Consider the following 21,908-nt stretch of genomic DNA (forward strand, 5'->3'; position numbering starts at 1 on the left):
GATGATACCAATTCAGATTGTTGAGGCGACGATCGACCGATGGGAGAATCTTATCGATATTTGAGTTGATGAAGTGATAGATTTGCGTACTCCTGCTTTCCTGTAAGCGAGAAGAACGAATTATGTTATCTCAAGGACACGGGGTAACGTCTGTGTGTTACGACACTCCTTTCTTTATCGTCATATTCAAAAATATGGAACCTACCGAGAAAGTCTTGTATCTTCCTTTGTTCTTCTGAGTTCAATCTCCTTTGGGTTTCATTATGAATATGGCTCTTTTCATATATATCCAAAATTTCGTATCAGGGTGTTCGAATTTACTAAATCGCTCGGACCAAGATATTCCACCAAGTAACCCTTGATAACTGACCTATTAGTTTGATTACAGTTAATTATTCTCGACTCGTAATATTTAGTGATAGTGATAATGATGAAAAGCTGAAGATTTGGGGCATCAAGGTATCAAGTGATTCAGTTTGGCAAAATTTGATGGTGTTTAGTGAGTATGATCCATTTGAGGGTGATGATTAAAGTTGCCGCGGAGAGATAATCGGATCCAAAGGTCAGGTGACCGAGAGAAGAAATCAAGGTGATGTTGTAATCGAAGCACACGTTATATGTAATATTGCAAGATAGTGAAAGTGAGATGCAGATAGTAGAGATGTTAATATTTGTAGGCAATCATGTAGGGATTTGCATGCAAGAAGATGAAAGAAAATCGGTATTACACTACTCACCAATTAAGTACCAGCAAAGCTTACTTTTATCAGGTAAACGTTGTTTGATGGGTCAAAGGCAGGAATGACGGTCGGTGATGAGAGGGGGTCCTTTAGCCCTTTATCTTTTTCCTACTAAAACCGTGTTTTCTTAATTTCGGCCTCCTGTCTTCCGAGTATGATTAGTGGTTTCAGACTCGAATTTAATGACTTGAGTTAGACCTGAACCTTTGACAATATTGTACTCGGTATATCGGTCGAGTCGGAAGAAGGGAGAATGTTCGTTGTAGCCAGTTTCCAGTTCTGAGCGAAAGTGTGTTCAAAATGAATGTCGATGGTATTATGTGATGTTGATTGTTTTAACAAGGTGATCTACAAAGTACATATGATCTATATATCCATCAAAAACAATCAACGAAAGATCAATCATCAATCAATTGTTGATGGGAATTTTCGTACTAAGGCTAAGGTATAGCTTGTAAACAATTTTTATTGATTGTTCCCTTTTTCTAGGACATTACGCAGAGTCACCGAAGAGGTTCCGGTAAAAAATTCCAGGTACGGGTACAGAAAATATTCCACACAGAAATTTCGTCATTTCCAGCTAATTCCACATGTTTTTTATCCTGAAACGTGGTACAAAAATCAAAAATCATTCGCCATCATCACCGTACTAAGCGGTTTCATACTGTACTCGGGTGAATTTAACGTAATTAAAACGTTTAAAATAGACAATTTAACCATCTTTAGTATGTAACTTCTGTAGTACGCACAGCTCGTTCTTTTTGTTCCCGTTCATCCTTCTATGGAACCTTCTTTTTTTACAGTAACACCAGCTATCACGTTTCAACTGCTCATCACCTATAAGTATTATTCGAAGATGATCGTATCAATTGTTGCATACAAACGGAATTTACAAGAGTATACAACACAAGCAGATACAATGTTTTGATGATTTCACGTATATTATATTTAGATACATTTTCCAGGCTCTGCTTATCTCTTTTCGCTCATAAATCAAAATATATCTCTTCGTCTGCAATCCGCCCAAACTTCGTTACAGATTTTAGTTAAATGCCATTTATGCCCTCTATATCTGTTTATGTAGAATTCATTCGATTCTTCGTTGATCTTCTTATTGATTTCATCTATTTTGAGTTGAATGATTTGTATTGTAATGATCTTTGCCTCTGTAGCAGTGAGATAGAGAATGAGATTCTTAGGTTTTTTTACTTTGTATGTTTCCTTAGAAGGATGTTCGATTTGTCGTTCGTATCCGACTGCTGCTTCAGGTCTGGACGATTCATGATTGATATTGACAAATTCGGAAGAATCTATCATGTTCGCAACAAAAGAGATATTTTCCAGTAAGCATAAGCGCATTGAATTAGATTATAGGAGGAGCATCTTACTTTCTTCTGAGATTCGAGTTAATGGTCTGAGATGGGCCAATCTAGGAAAAGATGTTCTCCCATTTCTTGGCATTGAGATGTTATAGATGTCATGTGTAGCTTCTCTAATCATGAAGTCGGTGAGTCGATCTCTAAGTTGGTTGAGTTTCTCGTCGTGAGAGGGTGACATGATAAAGTCTTAGAGTAGGTATTTAGTGATCTAACCAAGATAATTGCTCTGTGTATAAAGTAACAGGATACGTCTTTTGTGTTTGGTAAATGCAAGAGAGAGAAAGAAATGAAGACCAAGATAGTCCATTTACTACGTTATATAGAAGGAAGCAGCTCATATATATTCGCTATTTATTACATTTCATAGGTTGGTAGAGAACTATTAACCTTATTCTGCCAAGGCTACAAAAATAGTAAGCTGGCATGCGTGCGAAGTAGTCGTATCATCGATGAAGATGTTGGATAAGGTTGAGAATGACCGGTTAATATCGTTGATCGATATTCCGGTAAGTGGTTAAATCCACTTGATCTACAGGTTCCATTTGAAACCTCCATGTCATACCACAAGATCATTAAGGATTGAGTACCAATAACAACTGGCGGATAAGGTTGAAAAAGATATATCTTGCAAACTAATCAATGGAACAGATTACGATGATCGCCACTTACGAAGCTGGATTAAGTGCATTATATTATTGTTATTACAGTCGAGAGTGGCAGCCTCCGCCTTTGTGGATCGTTTGATCTCCACCGCGTCAGCGTAAAATCAAACCATGAACCATCGTTATTCAACTAGGCCAACAATATGATCTTTCTCTGATTTATACCTATTTGACTTGATCGCGAATTCATCAATACATCTCAATCGCATTCAGAGCAAGATCACAAGAAATGGCAGCCCAAATCTCAATTGCAGCGGGAAGATCTTCTAGAAGAGAAGGCAGTAAATTCGTAGATGCTTTACCTGATAAAGGTCTTTTGGAATTAAGATCTGAAGATGGGGAATTTACTCATTTCTGTAAGTTGTGATATTCCTTTAAAATAGTACGGATGCACCGTTTCGTAACATCAACCATATATGCTGGCTACAGACCTTTGAATAAACCACCTTTCTTGTATCCCGAAGATCTTCAGCAAACGCGAGAAGTAACGAATTATACTAACGCCCAAAAACTTGTATCAGCTTGGAAAAACAGAACTACCGGGCAAGTAGAGGACGTAAGTTATCATTAACTATCTGGAGAGGGCTGGAACGATTAGCTGACATGCTACGACGTGTCATCATAGGAACTTCTCATTTTTCCCGGTGAAGCAACTTTTGAACGAGTAGAACAAGTAAGTCAAATTATCACAACCTTCAAGAATATCGTTCAACCCTTCCTTCTGATGGGCTGTCGTTCCAACGAGAAGATCGTTGGACTGATTTCAGACGGATCATTTAAGTGTACGTTTTATACTGATCCTGTCTGCAATTCACAGGATGTATCTGGTAGAACCCACATCCTCAAGTTCTCAAGTTCTGATCAGAAATACTTTGTAAGCTGTTCATTCATAGAGATTGGATGGGATTCTAGCTTATTGTTTCGAATATCTTTAGTTCTGGATTCAAAAATCAGATCAACAAGCCATTCTTAGAGCTCAAGTTGATATTGATAATTTGATCAGAGATCCTACTTATAGGTGAGCTGAACTCCTCAGACTGACTATCCTACAAACAGCCCAATTAAAATTCTCTAATTGAAATTCTTTTTCGACGCAGAATTGGCTCAGCTTCTCTTCCAGTTCCATCAACTCCACAAAGGACTCAAGAAAGATCATGGCCTCCCACACCAGGTGCACCAAGACTTTCTCACCCTGAACCTGCACCAAGATCCGCTGCTGCCGCTTCCACTAGTACTCCTACAGCTGCTGCTACCGGTTCTAGCACCTCTGCAGGACCTTCATCAGGTATGGATGTTGAAGAGACGCCTCAGCAAGGTACATCAGAGGGAAATGCGGGCACTCAAGATCAGATGGCTAGATTGTTAGCTGAGTGGGCTAGAGGTGGTGGTATCGCTCCAGCTGAAGATGGTGAGTTGATACTCTGAAGTGAATTGTTCATCGCAATCAACTAACAGAACTCTTCTTGTAGATGCAAGGTTGACCGACGTATTATCTCCGATCCAAATGTCAACTTTATTGACGACTCATCCGGACTTGATCCCAACTATCGTACCATTACTGCCATCCGGCTTGGTATTACCTTCGGATCCAACCGCACAAGATCTATTACCTATCTTATCAGCGCCACAATTTACAGATGCCATAGCTTCTTTGGATAATGCTTTGAGATCTGGTGGTTTACCCGGTGGTATGATGAGAGAATTAGGATTACCTGAAAATGCTGGTCAAAGTGTTAAAGGTTTCCTTGAAGGTTTGATTGCCTTAAAGAAAGATGATAATGAACCTTCTGGTGGATCAGGTGATGATGAAAGAATGGATGAGGACTAGGTAGAATCGTACATTGGCAGATACATAGATGGAAATTCAATATTCATCTATGCATAAATTTAGAAGGGATTGAGGCATTTTGTAGCTGATCTGAGCCATTAAAGCTGCTCATGTTGACGACATTCGTGATTATGAGGAATTTCGGATTTGACCGTGATTTACCGAACAAGTCCTCGATAAGTTTAAAGAAGGATGATCAAACATGATAGATAGTAGTATGTTTTGTGTAGATTATGATTCATAATATGACATTGAGATCGTATTTGTCGCTGTCTCATGTTCAAAACAGCAATACTCTGTGAAGCATCAATGGAGTAGACGATGTTGTCTCACAGAGCTACGAAAAGGTTGGAGAATTTCCAGTCCAATCCCTAGTACGTCAAGTCAACAAATGACATTGTAAACGAAATGGTGTCTCACAAGTTAAAGCTATCCAATCTTGATACGTAGCCCAGCACCCAAAGGTGCATATCATGATCCTATAATTCATCCGGAAGGAGTTATTAACTTATCTACAGCGGAGAATTCTTTATTATCAGATGATGTGATACCTGTAAGTATCATCTCTTATATCCCTTATCTCTCTGTCACCTATTCTATTTGTACTACTAATTTATATCATTGAATTCCAAGGACAGATCTTAGAAAGCGCTAACTTAAAAACACAACATTTTAAATATCGATCGACATTAATTTAATCATCTTTACATCAATTGGAAGATCTATTACCTGATTATATCAATTTTGGAAGAAATCTCAAATCACAAAAGAAAATTACAAGAGAAAATAGCGTTACTGGACCTGGTATAGGTGCTTTATTAGCTAGTGTAATTTGGTCTTTGTGTGATGAAGGGGATGGTGTTTTACTTTCTACTGTAGGTCATTTACAATACTATATAACCCATTAAATATGCTATGGATAATCGATATTTACCGTACCACTTGCTTACTAATCGCATTAGCCATATTATCGTGAGTCAGAGGACTCCTTGCATCAGTCATCGTCATGCGTACAAGCAATAGCATAAGGTGTGGTAACGTGTCAAGCTGATCACTATCTTGTAACAATCGTGATTAGACGACTACAAAAGAGATATAGAATACCCAGCATTAGCAAAAGTAGTTCTGGCGGAAATCCCAATAAATGTCGATCCACTGTCACCGAACGTCATATCATTCCTAGACGATAGATTGAAGGCATCGGTAAAAAGGAAAGAAACACCTATCAAAGCTATCATTCTATGTAATCCACATAATCCAATACCTAAATGTTACCCTAAAGAAACCATAGAAGGGTATATCGCTTTGGCCAAAAAGGTGAGGCTGCGTCAACGTATAAGAAGCCTTATATGTTCGTTGGCAAAGTACATTGAATGATAAGCTTCAATTGAGCTGATGTGAGCTTGACATTGCGATTTTATAGTATAAGATACACTTAATAGTAGACGAAGTCTTTGCATATACAGTATTTCCAACTAAAGATACACCTAATCCCCAACCATTCATCAGTGTTTTGTCATTGAATTCATATTATGATGTAGAGCTATATGATAATATACATATTTTAAGTGGACCAACAAAAGATTTAGGTTGTTCTGGATTAAAATCAGGTATTTTGATTTCAAGAAATGATAAATTACTGGAAAATGTTAGAAAAACTATGATGGCTACTCCAATTAATGGTATAACAGATTCATCTTTATCTGAATTATTGTCAAACAAAGAAAGATTACAAAGATTATTAAACAAAAACAAGGTAGAATTAACCAAAAATATGGATCTATGTGCGAATTGGTGTAAATTCCATAAACTTCCGTGAGTGTCTTTCTGCACCATCATCCCATCTGAATATGTCTACTTGTTTAAAGGGGTTCACTAATATTTGGATACGCATCCATACTGTGAACTATCAGTTATATAGGTGCAAATGCAGGTGTTTACTTCATACTTGATCTATCACCTATAGCTCTGAAGTACGGATATGGTGCAGATGATTTAGCCATTAAGCTGCTTATGAAGAAGATGATAAGTGATGGTGTATATATCGTAAGTAAAAGAGATTGTATTCAACCCATCAATCGTGTAGATACCATTAATAAGCTCTAATACTGTTGTCACAGAATCCCACATCCTTGGATGCAGATCCTTTACCTTGTAGATTCAGATTCATCGTTACACAAAGGCTTGAGATACTGAAAGTGAGCGCATATTCCCTTGCACGAATAATGATTGTAGAACAGCTAACCGTGCATGGTGCTTCTACTTTAGCTTGCTTTAGCGAGACTAGAAAAGGCTTTTGATTTGGATCATTTCGAAGTAGCAGTATGATTGTGACTAAGCATTTTTGATGGATCTGAGATGTTGTTATAGAGCAACGGAACTAGAACTACACCAGAATTGCTGCTTCTGTAGAATTGTATACACTCTGTTTGCTGTTGATCATATTAGATCTGTACCATCGCAGTGATATGTATGAAGTATGCACTTCATTTTGATGACAAAGATAACGGGGAATGGTGGGTCAAATACTCATGAAGGTCGTAAATTATGGGCTTTACGGTCGATTGCGCCATTTCAATTGCCGCCGTACACCGTAAGAGTACAGTAAGGATCTGATCCCGCATTTTGTGGGTTTTAAGAAATCATTTACGTTAAGTAAGCCAGCTTTTTGTATCCATTCATCGTATTCATACTGTCCACTGCTGAAGAGTGTTGATAATCATCGTCGTCGTCATCGTTGATATCTAATACTCCATCTCCTTTTCACCTTTATATTTTGATTATCAACAACTCAAAAAGATATTCTTGGGGAATTTAACCAAGAATCATCCTATTCAAAATTCGTCCTTTCAATTTATCAACTATAATAAGCACGACAAAACCTGTCGTTTGCTCTTCAATCTTAAGATCAACTTCAAGACTTGTCAAACAATCTTCTAGAACTACAACAACACTTAATTTGACTTATAGATCTTTTACATCAAGTAAATTAGTCAGAATGCCTCCTATAACTAAAGCTCAAGCTGCTGAAATTGAAGAATAGTAAGTAAATGATACATTTTGTATAAAGATCGATCCGATTAGTCAATCCCTGTAAAACTTGTCGATCCTAGCTAATTCAACTCATACTAAATAGTGATTATTTCGTCATTGGTGGTGGATCAGGTGGTTTAGCTTCTGCTGTAAGCTTAGCCTTATCTTTACATATAAATCTAGTAATTGTTCATCGCTAATATATACATTCTCATATAGAGACGAGCAGCTTCTTACGGTGCCAAAGTCGGTCTTGCAGAATCCACACCCAGATTAGGTGGTACTTGTGTAAATGTTGGGTAAGTTTACTATGTATCGTTCGTTCTATATAACTGATCCTGATATATTCAAATATGACTACTCATAGATGTGTACCCAAGAGTAAGCTATGTTCCGCTTGAATACCATGATCCTCATGACAATGCTAATATGACCTATTGTAGAGGTCATGTGGTACACTGCCGATATCGCTGATAATCTTAGAAAAGCTGCTGCTTACGGATTTGGTAAAGGCGATGAAGGAGTTCAAATGGCAAAAGATTTCAATTGGACAGAATTGAAACATAAACGAGATGCTTATATCAAGAGATTGAATGGTATTTAGTGAGTACATAGATCCTTTCTGCGAATTTCATTTCAAGTGATCATTGAAAATTGAAAGAACCCAAGTTCAAAAGGGATGCATGTTGATATATCAATTGCAATTCATTCAATTCTTCCTGTTTTCTCGGTTTTTTTTACATCTTTCGCATGATTGTAATTACCCACAACATCGTCAACTTCGTCAACATTGCCCACCCACCTTCCCTATAATAGCGAAAGTAATTTGGTTAAAGATGGAGTAGATTACCATTCGGGATTCGCCTCATTCATTGATGCTAATACAGTAGAAATTGATGGATTAAATGGTGAAAAATATCAAGTTAAAGCTAAAAATATTACAGTTGCCGTTGGAGGTAGACCAACTATACCTACAGAAGAACAAATTCAAGGTGCAAAATATGGTATAAATTCAGATGGTTTCTTTGATATTGAAGAACAACCTAAAAGAGTTGCTGTAGTTGGTGCAGGTTATATTGCCGTTGAATTAGCAGGTGTATTTAATACTTTAGGTACAGAAACTCATTTAATTATTAGACATGATCAAGTTTTAAGAACTTTTGATCCTATGTTATCTGAAGTTTTAGTTCCTTATATGGGTAAGTAGTCTCTTTCAACTAAATTACGGCGATTAGAGCTGATAAAATATCGTTTCTTTGGGATAGAAAAAACCGGTATGAATATACATAAATCATCAAATGTTAAAAAAGTTGAAAAAACTTCAACTGGATCATTATTAGTTTATGTAGATTCATTAGGTGAAGATAAACCATTAGAAGTTGATGTTTTATTATGGGCAATTGGTAGACATGCAAATACAGAAAAATTAGGATTAGAAAATTTAAATGATATAAAATTAGATAAACAAGGTGATATAATTGCAGATGAATATCAAAATACAAATATACCAAATGTTTATGCTGTTGGTGATGTTGCTGGAAAAGTTTTATTAACTCCTGTAGCTATTGCTGCAGGTAGAAGATTATCAAATAGATTATTTGGTCCTGAAAAATATAAAAATGATAAATTGTCTTATGAAAATATTCCTTCAGTAGTTTTCTCGTAAGTCCTTATATTTTTCATTAGAGTCCTCCTTCATCTGTTTAATAATAGGTCCTTTTGGATTTGTATACTAATGATGTTATCAATGTCAATACATCATATAGTCACCCAACTATAGGTTCAGTAGGTTTATCTGAACCTGAAGCAGAAGAGAAATTCGGTAAAGACAATATCAAAGTATACAAGACCTCTGTGAGTTCATTTGTCATCTCTTATCAAGAATAAATGGATGACTGATGTTTGATTAACCCCCTGTTTGGTTGATTATACAGTTCAAAGCTATGTCATTTGCCATGTTAGATGAAAATCACAAACAACCAACTTCATATAAATTAGTTTGTCATGGTCCTGAAGAAAAAGTTGTCGGATTACACATTATCGGTGAAGGTAGTGATGAAATGTTACAAGGTTGTGAGTCAAAACTTTGTATATATTTATATATCATATATGGTGTACAAGATATCTCGCTAACGTAAACCTGTTTTTTTTTTTGACCGATTTCGCAGTCGGTGTAGCAGTTAAAATGGGTGCTACTAAAGATGATTTCGATTCATGTGTTGCTATTCGTGAGTAATCCAGTCAATCGTTAACACATAGATCGTTGGATATCCACTAATCAATGGGATATTCTGAAAATCAGATCCTACATCTTCCGAAGAATTAGTTACACTTAGATAGGTCATTTTAGACATAAAATCGCGGTTAAACCAGGTATAATGGGAAAATGAGTAGTGATTGCAGAGTAAAATTTATAGATGAAGAATTAATGCATTGTCTATTGGTGATTTTCAGACAAAAACACAATCATGTTTCGTTACTTGTCAGTTTGTTGATTTAGCAATTTAGCAGTGCAAGCAAGCAAGCAAGCATTAAATATTCTAAATATCTAATAGTTACTATACTATTCATCATTCATTATTATATATACATAAATTCCCATCAGTTAAGAACATTTTTTAAAAAGACAAAAGTATACTATATACATAGAACAATCAAACGGAAAGAGAAAGGAAAAAAGGAGAATCTATCTCTTGAAAAGAAAAAAATATGATTTTGATATAATCCTATTTGGATTTACTTTTATATTTATGTTTATATCAAATAAATTTACTAACTTCAGATAATAATTGATCTAAATCATTTTCAAATTTATTTAAATCTTTAAATTGTTTATTAAAACAATTTTTAATTTCTGGATGTATATTTTCATTTTCCCAATTTATAAATTCACCAGTTAAAAATGATTTATCTAATTCTTTTATACTTTCTTTATCCTTGGTGCTCAAATTTGAATTTAATTCATCATTTGATAATGAATTAGATGATGATGAAGTCGATTTATCACTATTTTTTCTCTTTATAGATGAAGTGGAAGGTATTAAATATTCTTTTGATCTAATTTCAATTATAGCCATCATTTCTTTTATACCGAAATCATCTTTATATCTAATTGGACCGTTCGAGTTTCCATTTCTAGAAAATGTAGGTGAAACTGAACCTGAAACAGCTCTTTGAAAAATTGATGAACCATTATAATTATATAATGAAGGTGGTGTTGGATGTGTTGATGATGTAGCTGTAATTGGTGTTGATGATCTATCTTCTTCTTCTCCTTCATTCTCTGTGGTATTAGTATTAGTTGTATTGTTATCATCATCATCCTCATCATTATTACTGATTCTTCTCTGTTGTGACGCTGCTGATGCTGACAAAGAAGATGAATTACCTTCTAAATCTGACATTATAGATGCAATTGAAGGTTGTTGACGATGTCTTGAATAAATCATTTTATTATTTATTGATTGTGCCGTTGAATTATATTGATTATTATTACTATTATTGTGATGATTACTTGTTCTTGAATTTGACCTTGGTGTAGATGAAGATGAATCATAAGTATTACTATTAAAGTTCAAACTTGATGAAGATGAAGAAGAAGGTTTAGCTTTTGGTGTTGAATTTAAATCTGGTAATTTGCTATTTTCAGATAAAGAAGATAAAGTTTGTTGATGTTGAGGTGTCAATCTCCCACTACTGTTACTTTGTTTATTTGGTGAAGGTGTTTCTGATCCACGTTGATTAATATTATGATGATTATTGTTATTGTTCATTTGTTTTTGTGAATTCGCATTGACAACTTCTTCACTTGATGTTGAACTTTTCACAGAACCAGATTTAACTTTATCAATTACCCTATTCAATTTTTCTTTTAATTCAAATTGTTTATTCTTATCTTGTTTATTTTCAACAACTACATCTTTTAATATATCTTGCGTTTGTGATAAAGATGAATTTGATCTTTGTCTTTGTCTTTGTCTTTGATCATTTTGATTTTGTTGTATGATACTTAATTCATGATCTTTTTCTAAACCTTCATCAGGTGTTGAAGGTGCAGTGATATAAGCAGATTGATCAGTTCCTAATCTGTTCAAAGCTGGTTTATGTATGTTGACATTTAGAGTATTACTATTCATATTATTGAGATTATTATCATCATTATTCCATTCTTCTTCTAATAATTCTGATATATCATAAGTTTCACCATTATCATCAATATAAGAATATCTTATAATTTCTTCACCATCATTTTCATCAATTAATTTCGATGATCTAAATGTACCTTTTTGATCAGGTAATACAATATCAACACCTTGACTTTGATTAGTTTGTGCAGATAATAATGCTTTCTGATTAGCTCTTGATGCTGCTCTTTGTGCCGCTATTATCTCTGCCGGAGATCTAGTATCGTTTTTAGATGTAGGTGTAATTGATTGTCTAGGTGTTGAATTTGTAGCTGAATCTACTTTAGCATTTGATAATCCTCGATGTTGATGGTTGGTATGTACTTTACGCAGTACAAATACTGGATCTGTAGGTAAGATATCATTTGGTGATCCCATATTATGCTGTAAATCTCGAGAACGACGTCTTTCAGCTGGCGTAGTACGTTCAACAGGTCGTAAATTAGGTGATTGATCATATGCTTCCAGTATACGACTGGAGGTAGACAACAATCGCTCTACATCATTCGAATACAATAAGTTATTCATATCTCCGCTAGAGTATAGTCAAATTCCAACTTACCTTCACCATTCATGATAACAGCCAAATTATACCTGACTCGAGTTACACTTCTTCTTTTTCCAATCTTATCTTCAACATCATCACCACCATCAACGACACCTTCTTGTATACCGAATCTATCTAAACCTTGTTCAATAGTTTCGATTACGTTAACATTTCTAGGTAAGATGAAATACCTTGTTCTGGGTTCATCGTCATTCAAAGATTGTTGTTGTCTATCTTTCAATAGAGCTTTAGGTATAATTGAATCACTTGAAGGATCAAAAACTGAATTATCAGGTAAATCATTTTGATGGATTTGTAATTGAATTGTAAATCTTGCTGAAGGTGAAGAAAATCTTTCAGGTGATGATTGACCATTTGTAGATATAGTTAATGAATTATTAAATCTTTGTTGTGGTTGTCCTCCAGCAGGTGGAGTTACATCCCCATCCACATGATCAGAGGTAGGGGTCTTGACGTTAGTCCATTCGGCAGATGTATTTTCTGGACTTGAGTTTGAATCTTGTTCTTGTACAGTTGATAATTGTGTACTATAACTTGAAAATTCACTTGCAGGTTCTGGCATCCCATTTTGATTCTGCTGCTGTTGTTGTTGTTGCTTTGTATTATTAATTTGAACTGAACCAGGTCTTCTTCGATTCAAGTAAATTTTTACAGCTGAATCATCTGAAAAATCATTCATACCTAATTTTTTGATTGCAGGATGATTCGATAAACTTATCACACTTGACAAACTACTGACACTGGATCTTTTCACAGTTGGCGTTATAGCTCCTATTCTAGATGTTAAATCTTCATCTGAATCATTTGCCCATCTTTCTACAGCTTCTTGAAAAGCTACCAAGGGCTTTTCATCTGAAGTTAGTTCGTATTCTTCTCCATTAACATCTCGAATAGTGATAAAGTATCCATCATCCATTGTTGAACTGGAAGATGAACTGATAGTAAGATGAAATCTTTGCATTGCTTGTTTAATTAGATCAGATGAAGATGTGGTTTCATTGATTAAAGCAGTCTTGAAGGAAGATTCAGATTTGATGTGATCGCCGGCAAATATTCTTATGACATTCAATAAAGGCGGACCAGCAGGATTAGGTGATAATATAATTGAACTTGGTCTTCCACCTTTATTTGCGTTTCCACTTGCAGTGTTGTTACTATTGGTTAGATTATTACCCATACTTGCTGTTAAACGCATGGCAGCAGCGGATTGAGCCACAGCAGCAGCGGCTTCGGCTGTAGTAGGTGAATGTAATTCTGTCGAAGGTGATTTATTGAGATATTTAGAGGTATAAGATTGCATTCTAGCTTGATCTTGTTGTTGTAATCTCAGACTATGCGAAGAAATACCAGCAGACTGTTGTTGATCTTGTTGAGGCTGTTGAATATACTGCTGAGGCTGCTGTTGTTGTGATAGAGAAGATGGAGGTGCAGCTCTTTCTTCCGACCAACGTTGTTGACCACCATAAGGTCCTTCAGGATTACCACTAACCATACTTTCTTCTGAACTTCTTGCATCATTTCCTGTAATACCTTTACCATTTTTATCTTTGCCTTTACGATGGAATAATCCACCCAACATACCTCTTTTCTTCTTTTCGCCATCTTGTAAATCTTCTTTACTGCTCTTCTTCATCTTGTTAGCTTTACCTTTTTTAGCTAATTCTTCCGGACTTGTAGGAGTTACACTACGTTGTGATGAATTGGTTGAAACGACTGAAGATACAGATTGAACCGATTGAGCAGATTGGCCAGAAACATTTCTTGCTGTTCCGTTTTGTTGTTGTTGTTGTTGAGCTTGCATAACAGAAGGTAGTAGCGGTCCAGATGCGTGTGCGGGTTCGGATGCTGCTACAGCAGGTGTAGCAGTTAATCGACGAGTTTCATTTCCTGCTTGAGCAGGATCCATAATTGCACTTCCAGCAGAACTCGAGGCTAAAGATGTATTTGAAGCTGAAGCTGCCATTGCAGTCGAATGACTATCTGCTTTGGGTGCGAAAGGATTGTTTGACTTAGGTTTAACAGCTGATCCTGTTGAAGTAGGTTGATTTTGCTGTTGACGTTGTTTTTGATCTATGACTCTACGTTGTTCTTCAATAGTAGCATTATCGGCCCATTCTACACCATCATCAGGTTCCATTTCTGAATCAAGGGATCTATCTACTCTCTGAACTTCAGCTTCATGTCTAACATCACCAATTTGAGGATCTTGTATTGAGGACTGATTTTCCACTTGATCAACTTCAATATCACTTTCCTCATCATCATGATCATCTAAACCTGAATGTCGACCATTAATATCTTGATCATTTTCATCTTCTTCATCACTTGACCAAGTTACACCAGGATGATCAACATAAGTTGGAGGAGCAAAAACAACTCTTCTTCCACCTCCTGCGGTATCTGCATTGACTTCACCAGAAAATTCTCTTCTTAATCCTTTTGCTTTTCCAGCTATAACATCTTTCAATTTTTCTCTACCTTGAACTGTACCAGCTTGTTTTTCTAGTAAAGTTGCAGCAGCTAAATCAACATTTCTGTGTTTATTCAATCTTGCTAATCTTTCATAAGGTGTTTCGATGTTTTCTGCAGGTATATATCCTACATCTTCTGTTTTAAGTACTCTCACTAACCACCAATAAGAGTTTGCATCATCTAGTAATACTAGCGAATCCCCCTTCACTACTGATGCTTGACCTTCCACAGTCGCCAAGAATGTATGCCTGTAAAACAACTAGTATTAGCTCCGTATTTCGCTTGATAACCATGGTTGTCTGATATCGTGCTATAAAGGTAAAGAGGCTTACAGAGCATAAGTCAGACTGAAATCTATATTCTCATCTGGCATACTGTCCGTATCACTCTCCTCGTCACTATACACCTCTTCATCCCCTTCTAGGCCGCTAGAATGTTGAGCATTGTTCATCTGCTGTTTGGATACTGTAGAAGGGTTTGTCAGATCAGTCTGACTCCCATGCTGTTGTTGATGCTGTTGGTAATATAACGCTTGTTGTTGCTGTTGATGATAGAAATGAGCATGAGCAGGATCTAGTATATCGCCCTCGATAGATTCGTCATCATCTTCTTCATCGTCTTCATGTTCATGTCCGTTCATATCATGATCATCATCTGACACATCTTCCATTACAGACTGCGATTGAGCTCCATATATCTGTTGCTGATGTTGTTGTTGCTGTTGTTGTTGTCCATAATATGCTTGATGCTGTTGCTGCTGATGTTGCTGTTGATGGTATTGGTGAGGCTGGGAAGCTACAGCGGCCATTTTCGATGTCTTTTGTCGTTGTGTCAATCTGTTATATAGGTAGTATAGTTCTTTCCTCCGGTCGTGCGGTATCAATTGAGATTCGTTCTATTTCGTTTAAACTCGTGAAAGCGTTTAATTTGTCGTAAAAAGTAAATTGCGACTTCACAGAAGCGCTAATAATGGATGAACCAGTAAAGAGAAGTGTATGTTGCTATCATGTATTTAGATTTTGTGAATAATACTCAAACATTGAAAGGATGTTTGGACTAGATTGCAATCGAGGTGAAGGTTGAATGATCTTTTACCTCAGCATATAGCCATACATAGGAGATATCCTTTACGCGTACTAAAATACCTACTAGAGATATTGCGCACATAAAGACAAACGCCCAAATAATCGATACAAACGCGCACGAGCCACCGACGGATCGATAACATCACTAAATCACGTGGCAACCTTACCCACACCAGTCACCTTATTTCTGCCTATCATTTATCGGGTTGACAGGTGTTTCAGGTTGATTGGGTAGAGATAAATGACAAAAACAGACAATCTTGTTAACCTTTTGTTGTTCTTTTGACGGTTGAAATACTACAATAAGCTTACACCTGATACATTAACCCAAACGCACGGGTCATCAGACTCCAGACATTCTACCCTTTTCCTCTTACGCTAAGTAGAGGATGTATGCCATCAAAGGCATGTCTGACTAATTCTAATTGATTACCCCACAACGGATAAACATACGTGGAAATTCTGCTGCAACATAGATTCCGTATCTACACAAATGAACGTTCAACGGGTCACCATCAAGCATTACAGAGTGCAGAATTAGGACATGGTGTGCATGCTTGCCCATCATCCACTATGGACCAAACAAGTAGCAGAATGGGCGTAAAATGACACGGAAGTAACGTGTACTTATCGCGTCCTACCATAAGTATCGGGATAAGAAGGATGCAAGAATGTAGGGATGGAATGTTGCAGGTGTATGTGAAAAGAGATCAAAGCGTTTGAAATGACTGGATTATGTTCAAATTTCGCGATTTTTCGGTAAACCTTGATTGTCTAAAAATCTGATTGATGCCTGAATGAACTGACGTTTTGGAATCAACCTAAATCATTATCAAGCTTCGCTAATGCATTTCGACTTTTAATATCCTGTTACTTTATCTGGAGCACATATCATACATATCATCCATCATCTCTCTATACCTAATCACAAATCAAGCACGTATAGTGGCCTTCTAGAGCTCGTACAATCACCCCACTGATAATTCGATCTTTACTCATTTACCTTTATTCCTTCAACCTTTTCTCCTTTATAATCGTTACCTATCACAACAAGAATCCGCTTATCTTCATCGTCACTCCATATTCGAATATTATCTCATCAACCATACCAATCACTCTTTTTAACCTCTTTAGATTCCGAATTTCCCAAAGAACCGAGGATCGATCAAAGGATCTTCGCTCGTCACCATCAGAGGAACATCGTCATTGATGAATTTCAGTATTAGTCACCTGTAAAGAGGCATTTTTCAGAACGGCAAATAGCAAGAAGATATATAATAAAGTAAGCCTTGTTCACGTTCATTGTATTTCATCAAATACTGGATATAGACAAAACCGAAAGACAAAATTAATTTTCCACCATGTATCTACTATTCTAGGCTTAACCTGTCTATTTCAACATACTGTTCAGCTTGCTCAACTATATACAACCAATTGCTTTGCTATATCACACAAACATATATAGCTTCCAATCAAACCAAAAAGCACTATCTCTACTGGTCAATAACAGCCTAAAAGCGACAAATACAACCTTCCACCGCTATTATCGCTCAAAAGAATGTCTACCATTTATTCAAACGTGCCTTTACCACCTTCTCCACCATATAGTCGCGATGGTGAAGAGTCACCTTCACCTCACTTGATCCCTCCTAATGGAATATCAACTCCAGATAGAACCCCTTCCATGAGTTCTTCATTTGGTAATTCACCTAGAAAGGAAAAAGCTGGTCCAAGCGTTATTCCATCACAGCAAAGAAGAAAAGCTAGTACAAGTGACGGATCATCAACAGGTGCAAACAGAAGATGCGTACCGAGATTAGAGGATTTCCAATTAATAAGGGTTTTAGGTAAAGGTTGTGCTGGTAGGGTAAGTCGAATTCCTTTTACTGGTTGGATAATTCATTCCGAATTCCCTGTTTATGGCTGATATTGAGATATAGGTTTTATTGGTCAAACACACACCAACAAACAACATAAGAGCAATGAAAGCAATATCAAAAAGATCAGTTTTAACACATGATGAATTAAATCATACTTTGACTGAACAATCAATCTTAAGAAGATTTGCTGTTGATGAACCAAACAATAGATTCGTATCAAAATTACATAATTCATTTACTGATAGAGAAAATTTCTATTTTGTTATGGATTTCTATCCTGGTGGTGATTTAGCTACTCAAATGGAAATTCATCGTATTTTAGGTGATCATAGAACTAGATTTTATGCTGCTGATATAACTCAGGGATTGGAAGATTTGTAAGTTCCCACTGAAAATTACTTTATCCCAATGACCGCTTCTATTCGCAATGGTAAAGGTACCATTTCGGGGAAAGAGATTTTTGTAGAAGAAGTTTTCCATCGAGATTGTCGTTGTAGATGAAGCGTCAGATCTAGGCCATTGATCGATAACCTCCATGTAGCAGTCAGCTGATCTTATTGTAGACATAGACACGGTATCATAGTTCGTGATCTAAAACCAGAAAAGTGAGTAAGCAATCTGGTGACAAAACGCAAAATTTAGCTAACTAAAACATCAAACTCTAGTATTCTGCTGAACGCAAAAGGTCATGCTGTTTTAGCAGATTTTGGATTATCAAAAGAATTTTCGTATAGAGGAGACCCAAAACCAATATATGTTGTAACCTATCCTGGTCAGCCTGAGTTACCACCATGGGCAGGACAAGGTGCAGGTTCAATGAGAGTATTACCTAATGGACAGAAGCAGTTGATGGTTGACAAAGCTTATTCATTCGTGAGTTATCTTTCAGGTTGTAGATTCCGATAACGATAGCTGAAGTTCTACTTACACTCAGGTTGAAACGTCCGAATATCTGGTAAGTTTTCTGGGTTTAAGTGCAGCCGCCAGCTTATACATAGAAATATTCAGTCGCCTGAAGTGGTAAAAAGAAACGATTACTCTTATGCAGTAGATTGGTGGGCATTGGGATGTATAGTTTTAGAGGGATTGGTGGGAAGGGTAATTATGTTTGCATATTCACCTCGTCTTGTACAGCTAACCCTTCCGAACAGGTCCCATTCCGAAAAGCGGAAGAGGAACCTCCAGTAAGCTTTCGTAAAAGCGCTCGATGTGATCATAGCTTATAAGCCTTCTCTTGAATAAATTAGATGGTACTCTGGAATAAGATACTGTACGATTCATGGGACGATTTCCTCCATGATCCGGCAATGGCCAGCTTCATCCCTGATCCTGTGACTTGTAGTTTTATTGATGCTGTGAGTGGTCTATCGAGCAAATTCATATTGTATAAAGTGCAGCTAACTCCATTGCTTATTACAGTTGCTGCAGAAAGATCCTATGTGGCGACTGACAGAACCATGTGTGAAAGAACATGAATATTTCGCTTACTTGTAAGCTGAATCTCCAATATTAATCTGATTTTAGGATATTCAGTAACGACTTCGTTTTCTGATTTTAGGGATTGGGAAACAGTTAGAAGAGGAGAATATCAAGATCCACATGGATTACGCTTACATCCAGTAGCAGAATATAATACAAGTTATTTCCCAAAATTATGTTTAGAAGAAGATCCTTCGGTAGACATGTCAACTCACGATATGAGATATGAAGATAACTATAAGAAAACACCTTTAAATGATAATGCTTTATATGCTTTAGAACAAGCTAAATATAGATTTGAATTGGAAAGTTTCGCTTGGAGTCGGGAAGAAGATGATTATGAAACTGTCGAAGAGAGTGAGATTGGGGAAAGTGTAGCTGAAGAAGAGGAGGTAGAACCAGAGGAAGAAGAACAACGCGGGCAAGCTCTGGATGGCATCGTATCAGCAGCCGACGAGGTGGTCCCCATTCAAGTTATGGAAGATGGTTTGTCGCCAGAACTGATGGAAACTGAGAATCCCCAGATTGGCATCAAGGTCATTGAAGCTCAACAAACAGAAGATACGAAGTCTCAAGATAAAGAGGATATCACCATACATCCTATATCAACTGAACATGGCATCTCTGTGCCTTTGTCTACAGTCATTACTGGAACGGCACCCAGCAAAGATTCCCCAGTTACTTTGCAGCCTGGATCGCCGGAATCCGCATATTCCAGTAATCCACCTATGCCGTCTCCTATACCAGCACCAAAATCTCACGTTGACAACCATACAAGTCCTGAAGATATTGCTGCTGCATTGTTGAAAGAAAACGCCGAAACTAAACCTGATCAAGTGAAATTAATTGAGGTGGTCGCAGCTACCGAAGACATTTCATCTACTCCATCAGACGAGAAGGATATATCTGGTGTGCCAAAACTCGATACACCCGGCAAGAAGCTAATGGAGATCGATTCCGCATCTATACATGCTACTGAACCTATAAAACCCCTGTCACCTCAAACACCTACCTCACCATTATCGACTCATTCAACTGGAACTCGTCCTATCCCTATACCTATTAGACCTAAAGCTGTGCGGCAATTATCTGAAGAGGTTAATTTGAATTTACCGCAGGGATTACCTTCATCTGGATTATCAGTTTCTGATGTAGTTACTATACCATCACCACATCCTGGATCACCTAGTACAAGAATACATAGAAGACATCCACAATTACCTATTGTAGATACTATTCCAATAGCAAGATTATCTGTTGAATTACATGGTGGTTTAAGGACACATATAGATGATGAAGAATGGGAAGAATTGATCGCTGAAGGTCCTGATGCCTCTGCGCCTAATGGTAATGGATTAAACCAAAATCATTCTTTCTTAGGATTAGGTAGAGTACTCAAAAGAAGACCATCAAATCTCAACGGTTTCAATAATAATCATAATGGTTCTGCTATAAGCAATGGTGTGGGATCAGGATTAAGAAGACAAGTTAAGAATTCAGATACTACCACAACATCTTCTCAACCGTCTTCTTCAGCTAGTCCAACAAAACAGAATTATAGACCAAATATTTTCTCAAACAAATCTATATCAAATACTAAAAAGGCTTTTGGTAAATTAAAACAATTCCCAAAATTGAAATCAATAACTTCACCAACTGAGTCATCGTTGAAGAATCAATCTCACATCAATATACATTCCCCATTGATTGAACCTCCTTTGATACCAAATTCAAGTACTAATTCTAGTTCATCTGCACCTTCATCTAATGCCAAAGATATGAGTGAACCACCAACACAAAATGGAAGAGATCAATCATCTTCAAAACCATCAGCAACAGCAGAACAGGATAGACCAAATATGGGATATAGAAGACATACAGAATCTGGTTTAGGTTGGTTACAACGTAGAAAAAAGAAATCTTCACCTATTAAACCCATTCAACCTTCTAAATCCTCATCCAAATCTGCGTCTGTATCAAAAGCTAATTCACCAGTCATCGACCCTGCTATCGTCAATAATACAGATTTTGTAGCAGACGATGAAGCCAGACAAGATGGTAATACAGCTTCATCCAGATCAGTAAGTGTATCAAAAGATAAAGAAGGTTTACCTAAATTGTCATTAGATAATATACAACTAAATGGTTTAGATTGGGAACCTTTTGATGGTAAAGGTTGGGGAATTGAATGAGATGGAGGTCGTATGTTAGGCCGTATTATAAAACTAACAGCGGGAGTGGGGAATTATAATCATTTCTCATCCTTGTTCATTTTCCTCGTAAATTTAGCTTTGAACGTCCCATGATTTCTTTGTACACTCCTTTCCGTATATATAATTCAATTGTTTATACTCAATTTTTTAAGGATCGTGATATGATAAGATATGACATAAAAATCCGAGAACGTTGTCTCATTGCTATATCGACCATCACCTTGCGAACTTAGCCTTATGTGTACAGTAGATGTCTTTTGCGAACCCAGTTTATTATCGTTCCTGAATCAATATGACGTGTACTAACCGGTTCTGCAATCAAGCTTCAAGCTGTTATCTTATCTCTCAACTCTATTTGCTTAATATACGTCTTACATTCCTATTC

General features: G+C 36.7%; 7 protein-coding genes across 7 annotated transcripts; 5 read left to right on the forward strand and 2 right to left on the reverse strand.

Annotated features, from left to right (window-relative positions):
- Positions 1-1,733: 1,733 nt before the first annotated feature.
- On the reverse strand, positions 1,734-2,297 carry L201_007949 (uncharacterized protein; the record flags this gene model as incomplete). The annotated part of the gene is made up of 2 exons (XM_066223650.1): positions 1,734-2,050; positions 2,129-2,297. The coding sequence occupies 2 exons, from the start codon at positions 2,295-2,297 to the stop codon at positions 1,734-1,736; spliced, it is 486 nt and encodes a 161-aa protein (XP_066079747.1).
- A 713-nt stretch (positions 2,298-3,010) lies between these two features.
- L201_007950 (uncharacterized protein) lies at positions 3,011-4,609 on the forward strand (the record flags this gene model as incomplete). The annotated part of the gene is made up of 7 exons (XM_066223651.1): positions 3,011-3,137; positions 3,303-3,337; positions 3,407-3,454; positions 3,599-3,655; positions 3,717-3,799; positions 3,879-4,189; positions 4,251-4,609. The coding sequence occupies 7 exons, from the start codon at positions 3,011-3,013 to the stop codon at positions 4,607-4,609; spliced, it is 1,020 nt and encodes a 339-aa protein (XP_066079748.1).
- Positions 4,610-4,930: 321 nt separating this feature from the next.
- Positions 4,931-5,307, forward strand: L201_007951 (uncharacterized protein; the record flags this gene model as incomplete). The annotated part of the gene is made up of 3 exons (XM_066223652.1): positions 4,931-4,983; positions 5,060-5,162; positions 5,248-5,307. The coding sequence occupies 3 exons, from the start codon at positions 4,931-4,933 to the stop codon at positions 5,305-5,307; spliced, it is 216 nt and encodes a 71-aa protein (XP_066079749.1).
- Positions 5,308-5,519: 212 nt separating this feature from the next.
- L201_007952 (uncharacterized protein) lies at positions 5,520-6,937 on the forward strand (the record flags this gene model as incomplete). Its single annotated transcript, XM_066223653.1, has 6 exons — positions 5,520-5,581; positions 5,701-5,926; positions 6,033-6,424; positions 6,523-6,655; positions 6,730-6,807; positions 6,878-6,937. 6 exons carry the CDS (start codon positions 5,520-5,522, stop codon positions 6,935-6,937), a joined length of 951 nt encoding a protein of 316 aa, XP_066079750.1.
- A 670-nt stretch (positions 6,938-7,607) lies between these two features.
- On the forward strand, positions 7,608-9,982 carry L201_007953 (glutathione-disulfide reductase; the record flags this gene model as incomplete). The annotated part of the gene is made up of 11 exons (XM_066223654.1): positions 7,608-7,651; positions 7,746-7,791; positions 7,862-7,941; positions 8,010-8,023; positions 8,086-8,245; positions 8,459-8,841; positions 8,908-9,304; positions 9,409-9,496; positions 9,577-9,715; positions 9,811-9,870; positions 9,945-9,982. 11 exons carry the CDS (start codon positions 7,608-7,610, stop codon positions 9,980-9,982), a joined length of 1,449 nt encoding a protein of 482 aa, XP_066079751.1.
- A 419-nt stretch (positions 9,983-10,401) lies between these two features.
- Positions 10,402-15,674, reverse strand: L201_007954 (uncharacterized protein; the record flags this gene model as incomplete). Its single annotated transcript, XM_066223655.1, has 3 exons — positions 10,402-12,323; positions 12,389-15,114; positions 15,199-15,674. The coding sequence occupies 3 exons, from the start codon at positions 15,672-15,674 to the stop codon at positions 10,402-10,404; spliced, it is 5,124 nt and encodes a 1,707-aa protein (XP_066079752.1).
- A 1,835-nt stretch (positions 15,675-17,509) lies between these two features.
- L201_007955 (uncharacterized protein) lies at positions 17,510-21,502 on the forward strand (the record flags this gene model as incomplete). The annotated part of the gene is made up of 10 exons (XM_066223656.1): positions 17,510-17,818; positions 17,892-18,208; positions 18,395-18,436; positions 18,497-18,704; positions 18,766-18,786; positions 18,840-18,929; positions 18,983-19,015; positions 19,079-19,186; positions 19,251-19,321; positions 19,390-21,502. 10 exons carry the CDS (start codon positions 17,510-17,512, stop codon positions 21,500-21,502), a joined length of 3,312 nt encoding a protein of 1,103 aa, XP_066079753.1.
- Between the last annotated feature and the right edge of the window lie 406 nt (positions 21,503-21,908).

The sequence above is a fragment of the Kwoniella dendrophila genome, chromosome 11, assembly GCF_036810415.1.
Source record: "Kwoniella dendrophila CBS 6074 chromosome 11, complete sequence".
Taxonomy (NCBI): Eukaryota; Fungi; Basidiomycota; class Tremellomycetes; order Tremellales; family Cryptococcaceae; genus Kwoniella; species Kwoniella dendrophila.